General features: G+C 43.4%; 1 protein-coding gene across 2 annotated transcripts in view; it reads right to left on the bottom strand.

The window, feature by feature from the left end:
• The window catches only part of RFWD2 (ring finger and WD repeat domain 2, E3 ubiquitin protein ligase), a 185909-nt gene that overhangs the window by 154470 nt on the left and 11519 nt on the right, over positions 1-19920 (bottom strand). The window contains exons 3-7 of one of the 2 annotated variants that reach the window (XM_015417745.1): positions 18804-18901; positions 15100-15176; positions 12006-12125; positions 10395-10463; positions 1223-1282 (exon numbers count right to left, since the gene is read on the bottom strand). In XM_015417745.1, coding sequence (XP_015273231.1) covers positions 1223-1282; positions 10395-10463; positions 12006-12125; positions 15100-15176; positions 18804-18901 — 424 coding nt within the window. The remainder of the gene's footprint in view (positions 1-1222; positions 1283-10394; positions 10464-12005; positions 12126-15099; positions 15177-18803; positions 18902-19920) is intronic. The other variant, XM_015417746.1, reaches the window with a different exon arrangement.

Raw genomic sequence — 19920 nt, 5'->3', positions numbered from 1 at the left:
CTGTTACGTATTTCTGGAGTTCTCAGAAGAGACTCGCATGTGATTTTGTCCTTTCGTGTTGCTTACACAGCTGAGCCAAAGAGCTGGTTTGTCAGATCACTTCTTTTTTTTCTTTATTCAAAAGGAGGCTGGGACCAACTGCTCCCCATCGGAGCCTCTAATCAGCCCCGAGGTAGAAAATCAGATGTTGCCTTCTCAAGGCATCAACACATTAACACACTTGTAAGATTATTTCCAAGATGGGAGCTTACACATAAGACAGCACGTTTGCTGAGATATAACCAAGTCCTCTTCACTTACAGTTCAGAATTTCTGAACCACCTTATCAACCACAGCAAATGTTTACAGGGGACACTGTCTAATAGCTAGATAATAAAAAGACAAAAAGAAATCTAGCGATACAAAAAGCCTTTTATGTTGCTCAAAAGATTGAAAGGTATCGGGGAAGCTCTTATATTAGCCACAAACAACCTATCTTCTGTTTCTTTAGGGGTTTCAGATGGAGCCTGGAAGTTATATAGGTTTTTAGTGCAGGAGACAGATACCTAGCATGCAGTACTAAGGCAAGATAGCGAAGTGTGTTACCCACTAGATGAGGAGGGTATTTGCCTACCTAAGGCTCTCCTATATTCACACTCCTGCATAAGTTTTTCCAATTAATTACTGTCAGGAGAGAAGGATCCCACTCCGTTGGGTACTATACTGCAGTCCTGAGAGCTTTTAATTTACTGATGGAACTCCCACACCAATGCAGGAGTATTTGAGAAGGGCCAAGTTATCACCAAGTAACCAATTTTATTATTTCCACCTGAACGTCACCCTTTGGATGAAGCCTTTATTTGTTATGAAACTTTTAAGGGTTTTTCCCCCTCCTTCTCCTCTCAGAACAAGCCACCAAATGTTATTACGTGGCTCCCAATACTTCGAAAGAGCTTTACACGGAAAACAAACACAGCAAAATTAGTTACACACCAGCCCAGAAAAAATGAATTCCAAAAATTAACTAACCATTTTGAAAGGTACACAAGTATTTTAAATGCCCTCATTGAGCAGAAAAAGCTACAAACATTCAAATGAACAAATTAACCAGAAAGCTTAATCTGTTCATTTCCCTCATTACTGAAGCAAGTGCCATAAATCTCGCACAGCGGCTCACGGGGAGGCAGACAGCTTGACGGAAGTGAAGAAGCCCGCAAGTTGCTACAATGCCTGGGTACCTCACCTCCACTCGCTTAATATCTTCTTCCAGAACACTCAGCTCCTTCTGAATCTGTTCCAATTGCTGTGGATGGAGGAAAAAAAGGATAAAAGGAATCTGAGGCGATTTGCACTGGCAACACCGACCAGCGCCACCATAAATTAAGTCATTTTCTTTTCTTCTTTTTTTTTTGGGGGGGGAGAGAAACACTAAATTAGAAAGCTACTCATTTCAGGTAGTTACTATGCAGAAAGTAATACGTATGCAGATATGCATTAAACAGATGGGCAAACTACATTAAAAATGTCACAAGCTATGAAATGATACAGGCAAGAACGTTATGTTCCTCACCCTCGATAATAAATAGGCTCCACATTATTAAACGTTATACTCTGTGCTCTTAGCATTCACCATCCAAGATTTAAAAAACAATTAGGCCTCAAATAATTAGCAAGGCACCATTAAGCCCCCCGACACTTTTACTACCTCAGCCTGTAAGATACCAGTAGATATGTAAAATGAACTCTTTAGCAAGGAAAGTAAAATAGTTTAGCTGAAACCGTGGCAGGCAACCTCTGTCACCACTTGATGAATAGCAGGAGCGAGGAAGCCGGCATAAATGTGATGCCCTGATTGCTCCTGGATTTTGTCCTTGGGAGTGATGTCATGGTGTTGCACGACACTCCAAGAATTTCCCCAACCTTAATCCTGACAGAGGAGGTACTGGTGAGGGTCTGACCCAGGAAATATGTTACCCCCTGTTCTTGATGGAGTTGTATTCTCCATGAAGGATCAGGTTTGTAACCTAGGGGGTGCCCCCTGGACCCAGGCCTCCTGTTGGATAAACAGGTGGCAGCAGTGGACAAGGTGCCTTTTAGCAGTTTCAGCTAGTGAGCCAGCTGCAGCCCTTCTTGGGCAGAAAAGATCTTGTCACTATGGCATATGCCCTGTAAACAGCTAGATTAGATTACTGCAGTGCAGTATGCATGGGGCTGTTCTTGAAGACTGTCCGGAAGCTAAACTTGGTAAAGAATGCTGCGGGCAGAGAGAGGACAGGAGTAGGTTGTAGGGACCATCTCTAGTCTTGTTCCATCTACACTGGCTTCCAAATTTGCTTCCAAGCCCAATTAAAGGTGCTGCTATTGACTTTTAAAGTCCTGTACAGTTTGGGATTAAGATGTCTTAACGATTGCCTTCCTTAGAAGCCCTACTTTGATTGCCCCCATTATCTGGAACTAGATGGTGGCAATCCAAGAAATGGCCTTCTCCGTCATGGCTCTAAGGTTGCCAGGTCTCCACGACACGCCGGCAGGAAGTGGGAGGGAGCCTTCTGGGAGTGGGGCAGGGCTCTGCCCCAACACAGTGACATTGTACAGCAATGTCCCTGACAGGATGGTGTCACACAGAAGTGATGTCGTCATGTCAGGGACGCTGCATGGCGTCGCTCTGGTTTGTACAATGTCCCCAATGTGATGACATTATCATGTCAGGGCCATCACTGCACAATGTTGCTGTTTGGAGGCGGTGGGCAGAAACCTCCAAAAGCGGGGGATTCCCCACCCCCACCTGGGGAATAAGAACCTTACATGGCACCAAAACTTTGGAACTCCCTCCCCAGGGAGATTTGTTTCCCTCTATTGGTGTCTCCTGAATCTGGGGAATCTGGTGTCTGGGGAATACTTTTGTTGTTTCATCTGGCATACCCCCAATTAGCCCTCCTTCCAATGTTGTGTATGCTTTTAAATGAAATTTAATTAACTGTATTTTTATTGTTTAAATATTTTAATGTTTCTTATGTTTGCTGATTTGTGGATGAAAAGGCGGCATAAAACACAGAAAACTACACACATAATAATCTCTTGATTGGGGGGGGGGGAGCCAAAACCTTCTGTCACTATTGTGCAAAGCACTTGTGGGGTAAACATTCACGGAAATTCTTGTATGTAATGAACACAGATAGCTGTTTTTTCCACTTTTCAATAACTGCTACTAGAAGAGATACATAAATTACATGCAAACTGCTGCTAGAAGAGATACATACATTAGATGCAGCTTTTAACCCATGCCCCCCTCTGGATTTTCTAACTCAACTAAAATATAGAGGAAGACAGTCTGTTCAGATAGCAGCCCCTTTCCTGTTACACCACAAATTGCTCCAACTTCAACAGTCATTTATTTGGCATAGAAAACAAAGCAGGTTTGCAGCTTAGAGAAATGCCAGGCTGGGCGTGCAAGGTTTTCCCCGAGGAGAGGAGTGCTAACTGATTCAGAAGTGATATAAATTAATTATCATATGGCAGTATGTGTACAATAGCTAGATCGTAAGATTGTCTGGCAGCCAGAAGTTCTAGCTCTTTATCAGAAGTGATATTCAGCGACACCACAATGTAAGTAGATCCATGACTAATAAGGACAGCTACTCTCCATACGTTCACTCAGAGTTTTAAACAATTACCATCTAGCTGAATGTAGGCTGTAGGGACTGGGCACAAACAGGGTAGTCCTTCCACTACACAGCCCTAGGCAATTGCCTACGGTGCCAACCAGCCCTGTCACCTCCACTGCATCACAATCTGACCCAAGAGGTATACCCAAGACCTACTGGGGGGCTAGAGGTGAGCCTACCTCCTACTTCTCACCCTCCATCAGGAGGGCAGGGCAGATGGCCCCTCTTCATCATCGTTATCCTGCTTGACAGGGAAGGGAAGAGATAACAACAGTGGTGGCTTCTCACTACTGCAGGGAGAGGACAGGAACCATCTCTCTGCCTCTCTGCTGCCCAGAGGAGGGCAAGGAAGACAGGAAGATGCCGCGCTCTACCACCAGGGGATAAAGAAGACATGCATCATCTTCCCCTATGCTCTGGGAGGGGGGCAGAAAGGGCAGGTGATGGCTTCTCACAGCAGTGCAGGGAGTGGAGGAGGGCAACCATAATTTTCCAACTTCCCTGCCACCATCCAGGAGTCAAAGAGGTTGGGCAGTGCACCATCTTCCTGCCTTCTTGTGGTGCAGGAGGCTGGGTGCTCAAGCCTAGGGTACTCAAAATCCTTGGGCTGGCCCTGAGTCCCAGTCATCATCTTTCTTGCCTCCCCTGAAAAGTAATCGCTTGGGGAAGCAGCAGCTTCTCAAAACACTGTGGGGTGTGACACGAGTTCCACAGTAGGAACAGGGAAGTACATTCAATAAAAACAGCCTTTTCCTTTGTCGAAGTAGAAGGAAGTACCTTTCTAATTAAAGAGGGGTTTTAGACTTTTTAAGCTTTTTTTCACATTTAGTCCTATACGGCTACATATTTTACAAGAGTAATATTAAAGCATTTAAAAATACTGCCCAAACTCTTGGCCAGCATCCCAGCTCCTTTGCCATTACTAACTGCTACGATGGATGGAGCAACAGGTCCATGTCTTGTACGCTTACATTGGTAGTAAAGATCTTCTGTATATTGCCATAAATCGGAAGGCTAGAAGCTTCAACATTCCTTTTAGAAAGGTAAATTCAGGGCAAAGGCCTGGAGTATTCCCCAAAGGGCTCAGGCCGCTGCAGGATACAGCTACCACTTTATTCTCATTGCAGCCCTGAGAATAACCAGCCTCTCTTCCTCCTGTTTCACTGCATGGGGTCTTCTTTGTCGTATTACCCTGAGATACAACAGTCAAGAACAGCAATAATATCTGGCTGTAATAGAATAAACTTTAATATATTAACTTGTAAGCTCTTAATAATCCTATACCCTGCAGAGAAACTCTTGTTTTCAAGCTTAAAGAGTCAGCCTAGCTAGGGCTAATTAAAGATGTTAACTACCCAGTGGAGACAAACGCATTATCACAGAACAAGTTCTGTGAGATATAGCTTTCCTACTGTGAAAATTTCAGTAGCACTGAAACCCCAGGCTGGTATACAGAATTAAGGGAGTGTTACTATGAACAAACATCACACCTTGCAGTATTTCATGCTTAACAAACATATGCGGAAACTTGCTGTATTTTAAATCACAAGGCACCTGCAGATGAGACCCAAAAGCAACACTCAACAGGGCAGCTTGGAAAGATTTATCATCATTCCACTGAGTCATTTATAGGCTGCCAGGACCCCACACACATATCCAAAGCTTATATGCATCTAGGGACTTCCAGCTACAGCCTTTCATGTTCTATCAGGCACCACTCCAGACTAGAGATGTGAAGGCCCGGAAAAAAACCCGGAAAAATTCGGGAAAAACCCGGTTTTTGACATCAAATCTTTACTACCATAAACCAGAACCAAAAAGTAAAGGTTTTGTTTCCTGCCCTTGACAGAGACACAAGAAAAAAGTGTCATATAAAAATGCCTTCAACAACATTATAGGAAAATACAGATGTTGGCAATTCCCTGAAATTTCCAGCAAAGCTCACTAGTATTGGGATGACTTACAGGTATGCTCCACCAACGCAACTAGTCGGTCAACACCGACAACTTCATACACAAGTCAAACAGGACTAACTATGCTGCTGCCACAAATGTCAGTGTGTCTCTATGGTATCAAAAAGCCCTACTGAGTGTTCTGTGCCAATTATATATGAAAATTATGATCAGCACTAATTAAAAAAGAACCAGTAATAAAGGTGACAGAAGTGTGGTAATCAGCAGCAGCATTGAAACTTAATCCAATGCAGATGGCAATGGCAGAACTGCCTTGGAGTAGTAGAGGCCTCTAGGCTCACATTAGCTTTGATGCAAAGAAACATAAGAACACAACAGCCCTGCTGGATCAGACCAGTGGTCTACTACCTAACCCAGCATCCTGTCTCACACAGTGGCCAACCAGTTCATGTGAAGGGTCAACAACAGGGCATAGAGGCCGAGACTTTCCCCTGATGTTGCCTCCTGGCTCTGGGATTCAGAGGTTTAGTGCCTCTGAATGTGTAGGTTCCCCTCAGTGACCACAGCTAATAGCTGCTGATTGATTCACTGAGAATATGTCTATCTAATCCCTTTTTAAAGCTGTTTATTCCTGTGGCCATCACTACTTTGGCAATGCAGATTCTGTTTCAAAACCAGAGTTTTAAATACATAAACCATAATATCAAAGAGGTTTAAATTAATATACCAGGGTATTTGTGAGTTCAAGTTTCAAAATCGAAGCTAAATTTAAAAGATCCATTTTGATTCACCCAATTTCATGAATCCTCTCAACATTATCTAATGGGCCAAAATATAGGATACACAAAAATACAGGCTATATTTTGACATAATAGTAACCAATATGGACATTTCTAGCACATGCAAATAAGCAAAGCATGGCTGAAAAAGCATTCTATTCCCCCACAAGGCATTGCCATAAATGGGAACAATCTTAAGTGGTTCAATTCCAAGGAGTAGTATCAAATCCTAACCTGTTTCTGAATGTTTTCCCAAGTCAACACAAGGAGCTAAGCAGCCCAAACAAAACTCTTAATGGTTTGAGGTATTAATTTTTTTGATTTAATTTTAAATTTGTGAAATTCAAATACCTCATTGCCAAACAACTGGCTTGATGCCAATGAAAGCATGCATACAGCCAGCAAAAATCCTTATTAGATGACATACTTTTAACAACAGTTTTCACCTAGGATCTAAGTGAGCATTTAAATTACTAAATCCAGCTGCCTGACAATAATTCAGTTATTTAACAACAAAGGAAAAGTAACATATTGCTGAAGCTACAAACACATCTAGGGAGCACAAAAATATAATCAACCATTTTGCAGTTTGAAAGCATGATTGATTTCTGCCTTTGTCATTTCTCCTTCCTTATACCTCACCCCTCTCATGCATAAACTGCTAGGCAATAAAGGCTGACAAGAAGAGCGATTAGCAGGAGCTAATGACAGCACAGGAGAATTCATACTTTCAGTTCTCCATGATTACCACACAGCAACTAATAACTGCTCTATCTTCTGCTGCTTTACATCTTCACCATGTTGATGAAGGGCCAAGAACTGGACAGATCGATTTTGGGAAATGATGAATCCAGGACGTTGAACCTGACATATATCGCTGAACAAAGTAAGGGAAATAGAGCAAAACTTCCCAATTAGTTGTCAGCTTTGGAATATCCTCAGTTGCTGAAGTGCCTCACACACATATGTAGCTTAAGAGAAACCAAACAGTGCAAATGAAATCAATGGCTTCAACTGCAGTAACTCTGAATAGAAGACCACTGTTAGAATGGTATGTTTCTGACCCTAAGCAGCTGCCCTGTGAGAAAGAAACTAGGCCTTTACCTGCCATCTTAACTTCAAGCAGCTGTCCTGCAGACCACAGCTGAGTAATGCTTACTTGAGACCCTTTCTGGCTGAACTGTTCTTCTACATTATCTCCAGTTTGGTGTAGTGGTTATCTCCAGAGCCAGTTTGGTGTAGTCGTTAAGTGCGCAGACTCTAATCTGGGAGAACCGGGTTTGATTCCCCACTTCTCCACTTGCACCTGCTGGATGACCTTGGGCAAGCCATAGTTCTGATAAGAGCTGTCCTTGAAAAAGAGCAGTTTCTGTCAGAGCTCTCTCAGCCCCACCTACCTCACAGGGTGTCCGTTGTGGGGAGGGGAAGGGAAAGGAGTTTGTAAGCCGCTCTGAGACACCTTTGGGTAGTGAAGAGCGGGGTATAAATCCACTCTCCTCTTCTTCTTCCTTCAGCCCAGGTGCCATTGCAGTGAACTTGAAATAGCCTCCATATCACCCATGACCCTGGAGTACTGTTCTATTGCCTCTCTATTTATATCCTAAAGTCCTTTCACCACAATCCGCTGCCTCCACTTAACAGTAGACCTGGTTTAGCCCTGTAGTCTGATTCTCCAGATTTTAAGCAACTAGGTGCTCCAGGCTTCTACGTCTTTCTTTTTCCTCCCCAATTTTAGCTGCAGCATCACAGCTGCAATTTAAATGTTCTATCATTCCCAGAGCACACACTTTTTCCCCATGGCTATGGGAAAAACCTTGCTCAGAAGGTAGTTTAAGACTTCTCAAGATAGCAGTTAATTTTCTCTTTTTGGACACATTAAACTATACAGGCAACCTTTCAACCAAGAAAAACTGTACAGGCAACCTTTCAACCAAGAAACCACCTAGAGCCCCAAGCTCTTTTTGTTCCACCTTCCTCCCCTGTTTTATTTAGAGGTCCTGTTTTTTAAAAACAGCTTTCCATAAAAGTAGTAGTAGTAGGAGGAGATTGTATTTATACCCCGCCCTTCACTTGGGAGTCTCAGAGCGGTTTACAAACTCCTTTCCCTTCCCCTTCCCACAACAGACACCCTGTGAGGTAGGTGGGGCTGAGAGAGCTCTGACAGACACTGCTCTTTTTCAAGGACAGCTGTGCCAGAGCTTGTGACTGACCCAAGGTCACATCAGCAGGTGCAAGTGCAGGAGTGGGGAATCAAACCCGGTTCTCCCATACTAGAGTCCACACACTTAACCACTACACCAAACAAGTAGTATTGCATTTCCATTTACATGCAGCACACCAAACACCAATGCTGTCATCTGACAAAGGTGGTGGAGAGTGCTAGAGACAGGAACTTATTTCAGAAGCCAAGCATGGATCTTCTACACTTAAGGCAAATGCCTGCCTTTACTACTACGCTAGGCCAAAAAACAGATATCGATGTTTTAGTTCTTTATTAGCTTGCAAGTCGATATATTATAAGCAGTGAAGACATTTCTGGCTAAAATTAATCTATTCGAGTTGGATAAATTTTACCAAGCTCAGTTGTTCTACAATCCTCCTACCTTATTATTTGGTTTAACTATTGGGAAAATTGCATTTTGGACTTCTGAGCAGTAGTACAGTGAGAGACTTGCCAGACAGGTGGAAACTCTTATCAAGACAAAGACGTGTATTTCAATCAGTACTATAAGTCCTGTTATTAGAAAGTAAATTAATTCGACAGACTGCAGTGGGTTATATCCAAACCTGTGCTATGTGAGCAGAAAGGTACTTGAATTCAGGCAGGCAAGGGGGAGGTTTTCCACAGAGCCCCACTGCAGCTGCCTGCATCACTGCTGCACAGAACTGGTATCAAGTACTCAATCATACTTTTATTGTTTCAGAACTGTAATGGAGCCTATGGGAAAAAGTACAGATATTAGAAAGAAGCTACATTGTGTCTGATCAGACAGGTGCAAAATGCCTTTGAGAACACTCCTCTATTACTCATGAAAGGTAGGCCTGTCCAATAAAACGTACCATTCAGCAAGTGGACTCTATTTCAACCCTCAACATCTGTGCTTTCTGATCACAACCCTTTACTGTACACTACGGTCCAGTTCAAACCCCCAATGCATAAGGAACAAGCCATGGAACTGAATGTTGCCTGCATACACAGAATGGCTCCCTTCTCACACATTAATTACACCCACATCCCTCTACCTGATTTTGGCATCACATATGAGCCTCATAAAATCAAGTGTGCTCCTAAACTTACTGCAAGACCCTGAATAAAGTCAAGGTTCCCAACATGAGTTTAACAGTAGTAGAAAGTACTCCTAAACCCAGGTTGAGTGACTACTTTTTACCAAAGCCAGCACACACGCACTTGACCACCCATAGCAGCCCCCCGACTCAAGATTTCAGCAAGCCTGCTGCAACCAATTCCTACCTGTGCACCCTCCCCCATCTCCTATACCCTAAATTAATTCTAGCAGAGCTTCACTTGTCCTACGGTGCACTAAGTCAAACCAAGACTCTGTCCTTTCCCTGCTACTTCATAAAATCAGGCATAAAATCTATCCTAATACTAATTCAACGCGTAACATCCAAAAGCCACACACATCCCAGATTCAGCAATACTTTATACTTCAGGATGACAACAAGCATTTCATGTCATGAAGGCCTTTTAAAAAATTACTGGACGCCCCACTCTAGCTCCAGCTGCAACTTATTTCAAGAATTTGATGCAAAAGCCAACAAATTTGCTTTACTTGACAGTCTTCCCTCCCACAGGTATGGAGTTGACCAAAAGAAACCCCCCAATACAGTTGTGGGGTTTTTTTTAAATCCCATTTCTCACAATTAACACGATCTTGCTTCCTTCGAATCCATGTGTTTCAAATATTCCATTGTGCAAGATTCCCACCCATGTACTCTCTCAAGTGCACAAAATTGATGTGCCAGCCTGAATTATTAAAAATAATGTAATGGGGGAAAAAGCTTCAATGGTTGTAAATCAAAGCAGATTACCATACCTCTCTTTTATTTCTCCTGGCAACCTTCAGGAATTCCATCAAAATCTGTAGCTGAGCAGCATGGGACTCCTGTAATAAGAAATGTAAAGATGCAAAAGTTAGATAATATTTTCTTTGAAAACATGCTTATTAAACTACCAGGGCAGTGGCCAGTTAGTGCAGATATTCAAGCCTCCCTCTGCCAGTCAATACTCCACCTAACAGGTAAGTGCTTGATCAATACAACATTATAAAACCATAGCTAACTGCTGAACATTTCCTGACCAAGGCAGTGCAGATAGTTCTCTGTTAACGCTAACAAATCAGGAGACAGAGGAATGTACACTAGAACTTCTCTCTCCTTAGACCCGAGACCTGAAACCTACAGCAAGTCATATTTTCAGTTTCTGTGTTAAGTAAACCTCGCAGGATGGGGATGTAATATCTGCTTCAGGAGAGAAGTACGCATCCCCAAAAGTGGCTCCTGGTTTTTAAAATTTGATTGACACAAAACGGAGCCCCCTCTCAGAGCCCATGCAATGCCCATTCTACCAACTCTTTTCTCCCTTCCTAAGGACTCCATTTATGCTCTTGAGAATGGTACAATCGCCATAAGCAGAGCCTGGGGAGGAGTGTTAAAGTGGAGCCTATATACAGAGGTGGCGCAACCCAGAAGACATGGAACAACTTGCTATGCTTCCTGACCAACAACATGAGGAATTTTTTAAAAAACCACACCGTTCACAAGCACCACATCAGACTATCTCAGACTTCCCCAGCTCGATGAATCAGGCTTCTATTTATTGCTAAGTTGGAAATAGGAGACCAAGGAAACCTTGAACTTCCAACCTCTTAAGAATGCATCAGAATAATAGAATTCTCTTGCCCAGCCATTTCTATGTGTCCTGGTCTATCAAGTACTCGACAATCCACCCACTCCTACCCCACCCACTGCTGTTTCTGCAGTCTTTGGCAAGCAGCAAACACAGGTTTATACAGGGCCAGGGCCTTGGTGGGCCAGCATATGCAGCTAATCAGCTGGATTAGGCCTTGCTGGATCACAGGCTGCACAGCTTTACATTACTGCAGACTCCAGAAGTATGTACTGGCTATGCTGCTGTTGCTGTCAAGTCACAGCTGACTTATGGCAACCCCATAGGGTTTTCAAGGGAAGAGCCATTCAGCGGTAGCTTACTATTGCCTGCCTCCACGTAACGATCCTGGTATTCCTTGGTGGTCTCCCATCCAAATATTAGCTAGGGCTAACCCTGTTTAGCTTAGATGACATAAGGCTAGTCTGGGCTATCCAGGTCAGGTCATCTACTAGCTTGCCTATCCATAAATGCCCGTATCAGCCATTTGGCATTACACAGATTGACAAAATGAGAGGAGTCCCAGAATGCTCTTTACATGTACAAAAACCTTCCCTATACATGCCTAGAGGACACTGAACTCACCGTAAGTAACTAGGCAAGTAGCTATTTACAGATCTGTAATATTGTGGCTCCATGAAATATAGGTGTCAAAGTATCTGACACCACAGTGCTATGTGAATAAGCTTTGTATGAAGATCTCAGGGCAGAAAAGAGAAAGTTAAATATTTTTAACCAAGATAAAGGGGAGGGGACTTACGGCCTCCAGCTGTTTTTTCTTCTGGACCAGTAGCTCCAACATTAAGTTAACATTAGCCAAATCAAGGTTGTCCTGATCTGTCCCCAATAGATCTTGAAATATCTGCCACCTGTGGCCATTCTAAAAAGAGGGGAGGGGGGATCAAGCATTATTTCAAAGATAGTCAAGACAAAATCACATTATTCATGAATTACACGAGAACCTGAAGTCACCACTGCAACCTTATAGTGGGTTACAGCCCTGAGGGGAGAAGGGAAGCAAAACAAGGGTGGGCCAGGCCATTCTGCTTTCTCCCTGTACCCAGTTGCCTTCACAGAGATGGAAGCAGGTAGACTTCAGAAGGGTGAAACAGGAGCTAAACCCTGAGCCCTCTGCAGCCACTCAAAGTGTTACATCTTGCTGTAGAAGACTACCCAGAGTCATCCACCCCAGGGTTCAACTCGCTAGCCGTCTACCTAACTTATGAAATTCACTCCCCCATCCTGAGGCCTTCAGGATCTCTAAAGGTTTCAACTGTCTGGTTGAGACCTGGATAAAATCCTGTACCATTAAGTGTTGCACAGGAAGGCGTTTCATCAGGTTCAGAGCGCCTTACATCCAATTCCTGAGTCTCAATCTGCCATCTGTTCTGCTCCCTTCCTCAGCCCATCTCCTGGAACACATACTTTTCATTCCATTCTAACTAGGGGATTGCCCTAGCCAAAATGCTCTCTCGTTTTCCTCGGAACCATATACACACCAAGTGTGCCAGTCTACACACTGGTTGCTTCTGCCAATATTCAGCTAGCCAATTTGGTCCGGCAACCTTTAGATCAACAAGGACCAAAGTACATGGCTTGCACTTCTTCTACCATTTTGTTTTCCAAATGCATCTAAAGAGTCTTTTCTGCAAGTAGAAAACACTCTTCTAGCACGAGGGGGGGAGGACAATCATCTCAGTTATTTCCCTGCCTGCCCGCTCTGTCTCCCCCCCCCCCCCCCCCCCCTGCAGCCTTGCAAACTCAAACCATTCCAGACAGTCCCATAACCTTCAGGAGCAGGTTTCAAATGGCATACAGAGGTAAAGCAGGAAGCAGGAACTGAGAAAGAGCTGTGGTATCAGCAAAACTCTGCCTCTCCATTTTTTGGACCTACGCCTTAGACTTGTACAGGCAAAAAACTAGCCCAGTTCAGACAGGGAATTAAACTTTTGCGGAAGTCACTGGCTTTCGAGTCCCCACCAGTGAAAAGGAAATGCAGATCTTTTCCCACGGTAAGGTAACAATAAATCATTCTCAAGGTAACAGTGAATAATTTTGCACGATCCAATTAAATTTTACCACATCACTAAATCTTAGAAAGAGGAAAGAGCCGTCTGTTACCTATTCTTATCCCACTCGTCCTCCAGGCTGCACCACAACCTGTGAGGTAGATTAGGCTGGGCCAAATCACCCGCGGATGAGTGAGGTTTTACACCCTGGTTGTGTGTCATTAATGGATGTTAAACAGCTGACCTACTGTGGAAAATGAACATCTTCAAGTGTTAAAACCCATACATGAACCACAGAAGATTCATGGTATGCTAAACAGAGGCAACATGTAGACAGTTTCAGAGGGTGTTCGTGTCCGTACACAGTAGAACAGCTAGACTTCCGTCCAGTAGCATCTTAGAGATCAAGAAGAGTTTTAGGGGATAAGCTTTCAAGAGTCAAACCTCCCTTCGTCAGACACAGAGTAGGAACAGAAATCTGAGCGCTTATCTCAATCGGGAGATAGGAGTGGGTGCTGTAAAGAATGCTTGTAAAGGTGGCAAAGGTACAATCTTTGTAACCGGCGTGTCCACACTAAAATCCCTCCCAGCAGCTGGCTGACCCCACCAGCTCTTCTTCAGAGAGAACAAGAAGGGAGGCAAGCCTTCGGTGATGCAGATGGGATTCTCCTCTCCTACAAGTTTTCAGTGGCCCCCTGTGCTTGTTAACCACTTGCCAGAGCGAGCAAGAGCTTATTTCAACAGCGTAACACGAATAAAGTATATGTTTGGTGTAGTGGTTAAGTGCGCGGACTCTAATCTGAGAGAACCGGGTTCGATTTCCCCACTCCTCCATTTGCACCTGGCTGGATGACCTTGGGCAATGCGTAGTTCTGATAAGAGCTGTCCTTGAAAAAGGCTCCCGGGCAGGGTAGCTGGGCAAGCGAAGGGGAGGCATGCCTCCCCTCCCCAAGCAGTCTTCCCTTCCCCAGCCAGTTCCCCTTCCTGGGTAGGCTTGAGGCAGGGGGGAGCAGAGAAAAGAAAGCAACTTTAACTTTAAATGCATTCTCAAAGCTCCCCCCACCTACAAACATCATTGGACGAATAAATATCATTATCCGTATCTATTTTTACCCCTTTTGTTTTTATTTTGGCAGTCTCATTGAATGTTAATAAAAAGCAAATTTGCATATTTTCCAATAAAAACGTGTGTCATATTGGCTCATGTCTTGCAGCTCTCAAACACCTGATGTTTATTCTATGTGGCTCTTACTTTAAGCAAGTTTGGCCACTCCTGATCTAAACGTATAGTGGGGGGAAAGTCAAACCACTTCAGACTGTCTGCTCGGCCTTCCTATTTTCTGGTCATCCCAGAACAACTGAAATCCACAGAAATAAAACTTAGTATCACAGATAAACACTGCTTCTTCTGCATCTGGATTGTTGCCAAAAAGCCAGAGGTGCAAAACTACTCTGAAAACTTTCTAGATGAGCCAGTGTAAGGACATTTCTAGACTCAGCTGCGATACTTAAGTGCCTTTTTTAAATGTTTAGAGACCAGATTAGAGACTGCACACTTAACCACTACACCAAACTGGCAGGACCTCAGAGATTCTCAGGGTAAAAGCTTTTGAGAGTTAAAGCTCTGACCTGAAAATTTCCCTGGTCTCTAAGGTCCTGCCAGACTCAAATCTAGCTCTTTCACTGGCTGATAACATGAGTGGCTACCCAATGAAAGTGACAGATTTCACCAACTGCTTGTAAAAACACAGAGACAGTATTTGGCTGCCTCCTCTTCCCATCCACAATTTACTACTTTTTTCCTTTCACCACAATTAAAATGAGAGTAAAAAGATTTGGACATACGGTGCTACTCACTGAATGGTCCAGTTTGAATCTCTTTTCCTCAAATCTTTGTTTCTGTTTAAGAATGAGTTCATTTACTAAAAAAAAGAAGAGAAAAAAAATAATCAGCAAAGGTTTCTTTATTTAAAAAAAGGCAGAGCAGGTTTCTAGTAAGCCTAGTTGCAGACAATCTTAATAGAAGCTCAAGCAACTGAATGTCTCCAGCCTTCCCAGGTTATTCGCTAGGTAAGACTAAATGGAAAATGATTTAACTACACATTTATGGACCTTTTATTCACACAGCAATACTGAACAAAAACGATCATAATGTCACATCTCATGAAAATTACAGAGTTAAAGACCTGAAAAATCAAGACTTAAAACTGGACAAAGAGAAAGCAGAATTTGAACTGCACTGGTATGCTGTTTACATCTATACGTAAGAATAAGATGATTTAAAGCAACTAAGCAACAACAGCATGGACCACCAATGCTATTTGTCTGCAGTATAAGCCACTGTGGTAAAGCCAAGACTTTCCAAATACCTCAATCCCCATATGAAATCACATTTCAAAGCTTCTAACTATCTGGCACCCGCCCTCAAACAAGTCAGTACCCATGACCTTTCTACTCAGAGAGACAACACCCCAAGGATCCAGGCATGTTAACAAATAATTTGTCAGAAACAAAAGAAAAAAATCAGGATGCAGTGTTTAAGCCCCAAATATGAAGTAAAATGATCCAAGGCAGAGGTTTTAATGTAAAACATATTTGATATTTAATCATATTTTATTGTCTTGACTGTACAATGCAGCCTACTTATTAGAGGCTAATAAATTAATTTAGCCATTATAAGTGTAGTGTAAAGTGCTGCATTGAGTTGTCAGAGGAAAACATTTTGCCACAAAAAGGAAGGGGCATGAAGAGCTCAAATCATTTCCCGAAAACCCTACAAAAGTTACCTTTCTGTTCTAATTCGCTGCCCCAATCTGCTGCATTTTCTACACCATTTCTGGTTTATGAACAGACTACTTGGTGACAGTACCACCATTATGAAGCCAATCAGATTTTTATGATAATGTCACCAAGGGCAAACAAAACAAAGCTAATTTAGAGAGAGACTCCACAAGGAATCAGCTTTATTAACAGGAATGCTGTCACATAGCCACCGTAACTTAATGATGACATCAGAATTACTAGGAAGGAGGAGAAAAAGAAGAAGTCAATGAAACAGCAGCTGAAGATGCTTGCTCTTAAGTATTAACACTGCCATGTACTAGGGAATAAGGTAAAGTAAAGTTAAAGGTTTTCCTTGCTCGAAAGCCAGTTGAATCTGACTCTAGGGGGCAATGCTCATCTCCATTTCCAAGGGAACTAGGGAATAGAGACAGTAAATGTTTGTCCCTGAGGAAACAAAGTTATTCATGGCTACAAGCACATTTGAGAAAGTTACCATAGAAGTGTTTTCATAAGAAAATAAAAATTTGCACAGTCTCCTCCTCTCCACTTTTTGGGGGGCACAGGGGGACCTGCAGGCAAACTTCAGGTTATATATTCTGAATGAAATTAACTTAAAGTAGCTCCACACAGCTCAAGTTCAGGACTTGCAAAATACAGGAAGCAAGTAAGATGACAACAGGACACAGAAAAGCTGGAGAGTTCTACTGGCTTGCCTGAAAATATTGCAGTTGCCCGCACAACTGCCTGAAGTCCACACACAGCTAGAGGAAGACTGAAGTGGGCCTGACCCACAGCATAGCCAGAGTGCGATAACTGGAAAGCAGCTATATAGTACCTACTTCAATTGCCATTCCATTGTTCATAACAGGAAAAATGCTGTCCAAAGACATTTCCGTGGTCATGTGACTAGATGCTGAGGCGCACAGAACACTGTTACCTTCCCACCGAAGTGGTACCTATTTATCTACGCAATTTCTTGCTTTTGAACTGCTAGGTTGGCAGAAGCTGGGACCAGAGACGGGAGCTCACTCCGTCATGCGGTACTTGGGTCTCGAACTGCTGAACTATCGACCTTCCGTTCTGCAGTTCAGCATCTTAACCACTTGAGCCACCGCAGCCCACTTAAGGGTAGGGCTGCCAAATGCAGCCGGGGGGCGGGGATTCCCCCGCTTCGGAGCCCCGATTCCCGGCGCGCCGGAATCGGGGCCCGGGGGAAACCCCACCCCCGCGTGCGCGTCACCCGGAAGTGACGTCGCACGCTGGGGGCGGGGCCATGCCGTTTGAGGGGAAAACACGCACGTCCCCGCAGAGCTCCCGGACCGGCAGGAAGGACCCCCGCCGGTACGTGAAACAAATTTGGCAACCCTACTTAAGGGTATCACAGCCCAGTAAAAAAAGTATTCTAATGAAGGAAAATGGCAGGCAACATTCCCTCTTAATCTTTTTCCCCTACTGAGTGGAGCAGTTGCATTCCTGAGCAGAATACAACTGTCGTGATCTTAAAATGGGCAATCAGCAGTGCAAGACCCTGCGTGGCTCCAGACTGCTGCTGAACGGGGGCTTCCTGTGTTAATGAGCGGCTCACGTGCACAGCTTAGAGGGATCACCGGTGGCAGGCTGACGGAGAGAGTGGGCTGTCATGATCTGTGTAGGACTTGGGCCACCAGGCCTAGGCCCCAGGAGACCTGTGTGGAAGTGGAAAGCAGACACGGCCTACAATCCCCACAATGCTTAGCGACGGTTGCAACCAATCGGTGTGTGAGGGGATTGTGGCTTAAGCTTTGTGGGCTGTGGAACTGCATTCTTTCTCTAGTGCGTTCTTTTCTCTCACAGAGTTAAACTGAGGGGACAGTCTGGTCTGAGAGAAAGATCCCTCACTTGGGACAGAGTGAGTACAGGCAGAGGCCTGGTATAAAAGGCTGTGGACCTTGAGTAGTAACCAGTTAAGAGAAATAGGTAGCCACATTAGATTTGTTTATTTTGGCCTTCAGACACTGTTACATATTTTAAGCACCTTGTCTTGTTTTCCTTGCCCCATTATTATTACTATGTTAATAAACCATTTGTTTAATGTTCTCTGCCTGGTCATCATGCCTATATTTCTCAGCTTCAAAGGAGCACATTGGTTGGGCTTGGGAGGGTACTCTGGGCCTTCCCAAGGGACCCTAAGTCCAGAGTGGTGGCAGAGGAAGGTGGCAACCCACTAGGGGTCATGACAAGGACACACAAGGCACTCCAGATAAAGGATGCAAGGCACAAGGCAGCCAACTGCAGATGAACATTTATGGCAACATTCCACAGGACTCACCCACTAATCGTAGATGGAAAACACAGGAGTGTAACGTTACGAAGTCACTCACTGCCTCAGATTTAATCTTCATCACAACCTTTGAGAAACTGTAGATTCATCTGCAAGACTTCCAGATCTACAAAGATGCTAATTTTCATGCCAGGTGCTTTTCTTTATCAACACAATTGCCCCACCTTTATCACTAAACTAAGAACAGCCTTCTTACTTCAGCAACATTTCATTTGCCTTCCATAATACCTAAAGATACTCAACGCTGTTGTATAACTCTTCCTCAGTTCCCCAACTCGACTGCTCTCCCTAGAACAGTTAAACTGGAAAAAGCCTTCAAAGCACAACCTACCTACAAAATAAGGAGCCAGACATTCAGGTGGCATTAGTTCTGCTTGTCGAAAATCAAGAGGAAATCTATTTTTTTGTTTTCGAGGCTATATTACCCATAAACCTCAAAACTTACCTAGGAAGTTGGGGTAAAGGTGGTCGATGTTATCCACAACGTAATTACATTTTGGACATCTATTGTTGTCCTCCAAGCTTTGATGAATACACTTATAACTGTTAAAAGAAAAACCAAGCAAGAGCCATAAGAAACAGAATACAAAACATGGCTATTCGTGTAGTTATTCCGAAGACAGAAGAGCCATCAGTTAAGACACTCTTCATACTCTTATTAGTTTATTTCAAGAGTAGGACAAATATTTTGAAAGTAGAGCCAAAGCACAAATGGCCTGATGTAAAGGACAGACCAGAACTGTGAGTCAACAAGATAGACAGGCCTTTCTTGGTTCTAGAAGTTAAGGCAATGTACTTCTCACAGAAAAAAATTAAAGAGCAGTGGCCCATATTGAACGTTTATAGCCGCACCATTAAAAAATGTAGCTTTTGCAGCTACTTTGTATGCACACACAATGCAAGGCCGATAAAGCTTCTCTTTAGACCAATTCTCGTTAAAGAGAATAGAACCATATCATCTGCATAAAGCAGTAGAGATATTTTTTGTTGACCCAACTTAGGTGGTACAAAGTCTGGACTGCTTAGTTTGGGGACAATGTCATTTATTCAAAAGTTTAAAAGTGTGGGAGCTAGTAAACAGCCTTTACTCCCTTTCCTGTAATGATTTCTCTAGTTAAAGAGTCAGAGGTGCCTACTCTTATCCTTGCATGGGTATCTTGGTGGAGTAATAAAGCTTCTTACTTCCTGAGCTTTGGGGTTCTGTCAGGAAAGACACATAGGGAACCAGCATAAGAGGTTCAAACTGGAGCATCTTGTAGAGGACTATAAAATATACAGATGCAAAAGATAAGTAAAGTAAAGGTAAAGGTTTCCCTTGCTCGAAAGCCAGTCAAATCCGACTAAGTAGGCTCTGGTATATACACAGACTGCACCCTTGATTGTCAAGTTATCATCCTAAAATATTGCTGGTGATAAGAATGAAAGATATTTTTTAAATGAACCCTTATATCAAAGTCACCAGGCAGCTATAACTAATGCGAAGACGACAGGTGTGCACTTGGCACATATAAACACACAAGAGACCAGAAGGCCACTTCTCCTGTCTTTTAGTTAGGGGCTCA

The sequence above is a fragment of the Gekko japonicus genome, unplaced genomic scaffold (assembly GCF_001447785.1).
Source record: "Gekko japonicus isolate JY-2015 unplaced genomic scaffold, Gekko_japonicus_V1.1 scaffold158, whole genome shotgun sequence".
In the NCBI taxonomy this organism is placed as follows: domain Eukaryota; kingdom Metazoa; phylum Chordata; class Lepidosauria; order Squamata; family Gekkonidae; genus Gekko; species Gekko japonicus.
Note: the sequence above shows the minus strand (reverse complement) of the source record. Positions and strands in the feature narration are given on the sequence as shown.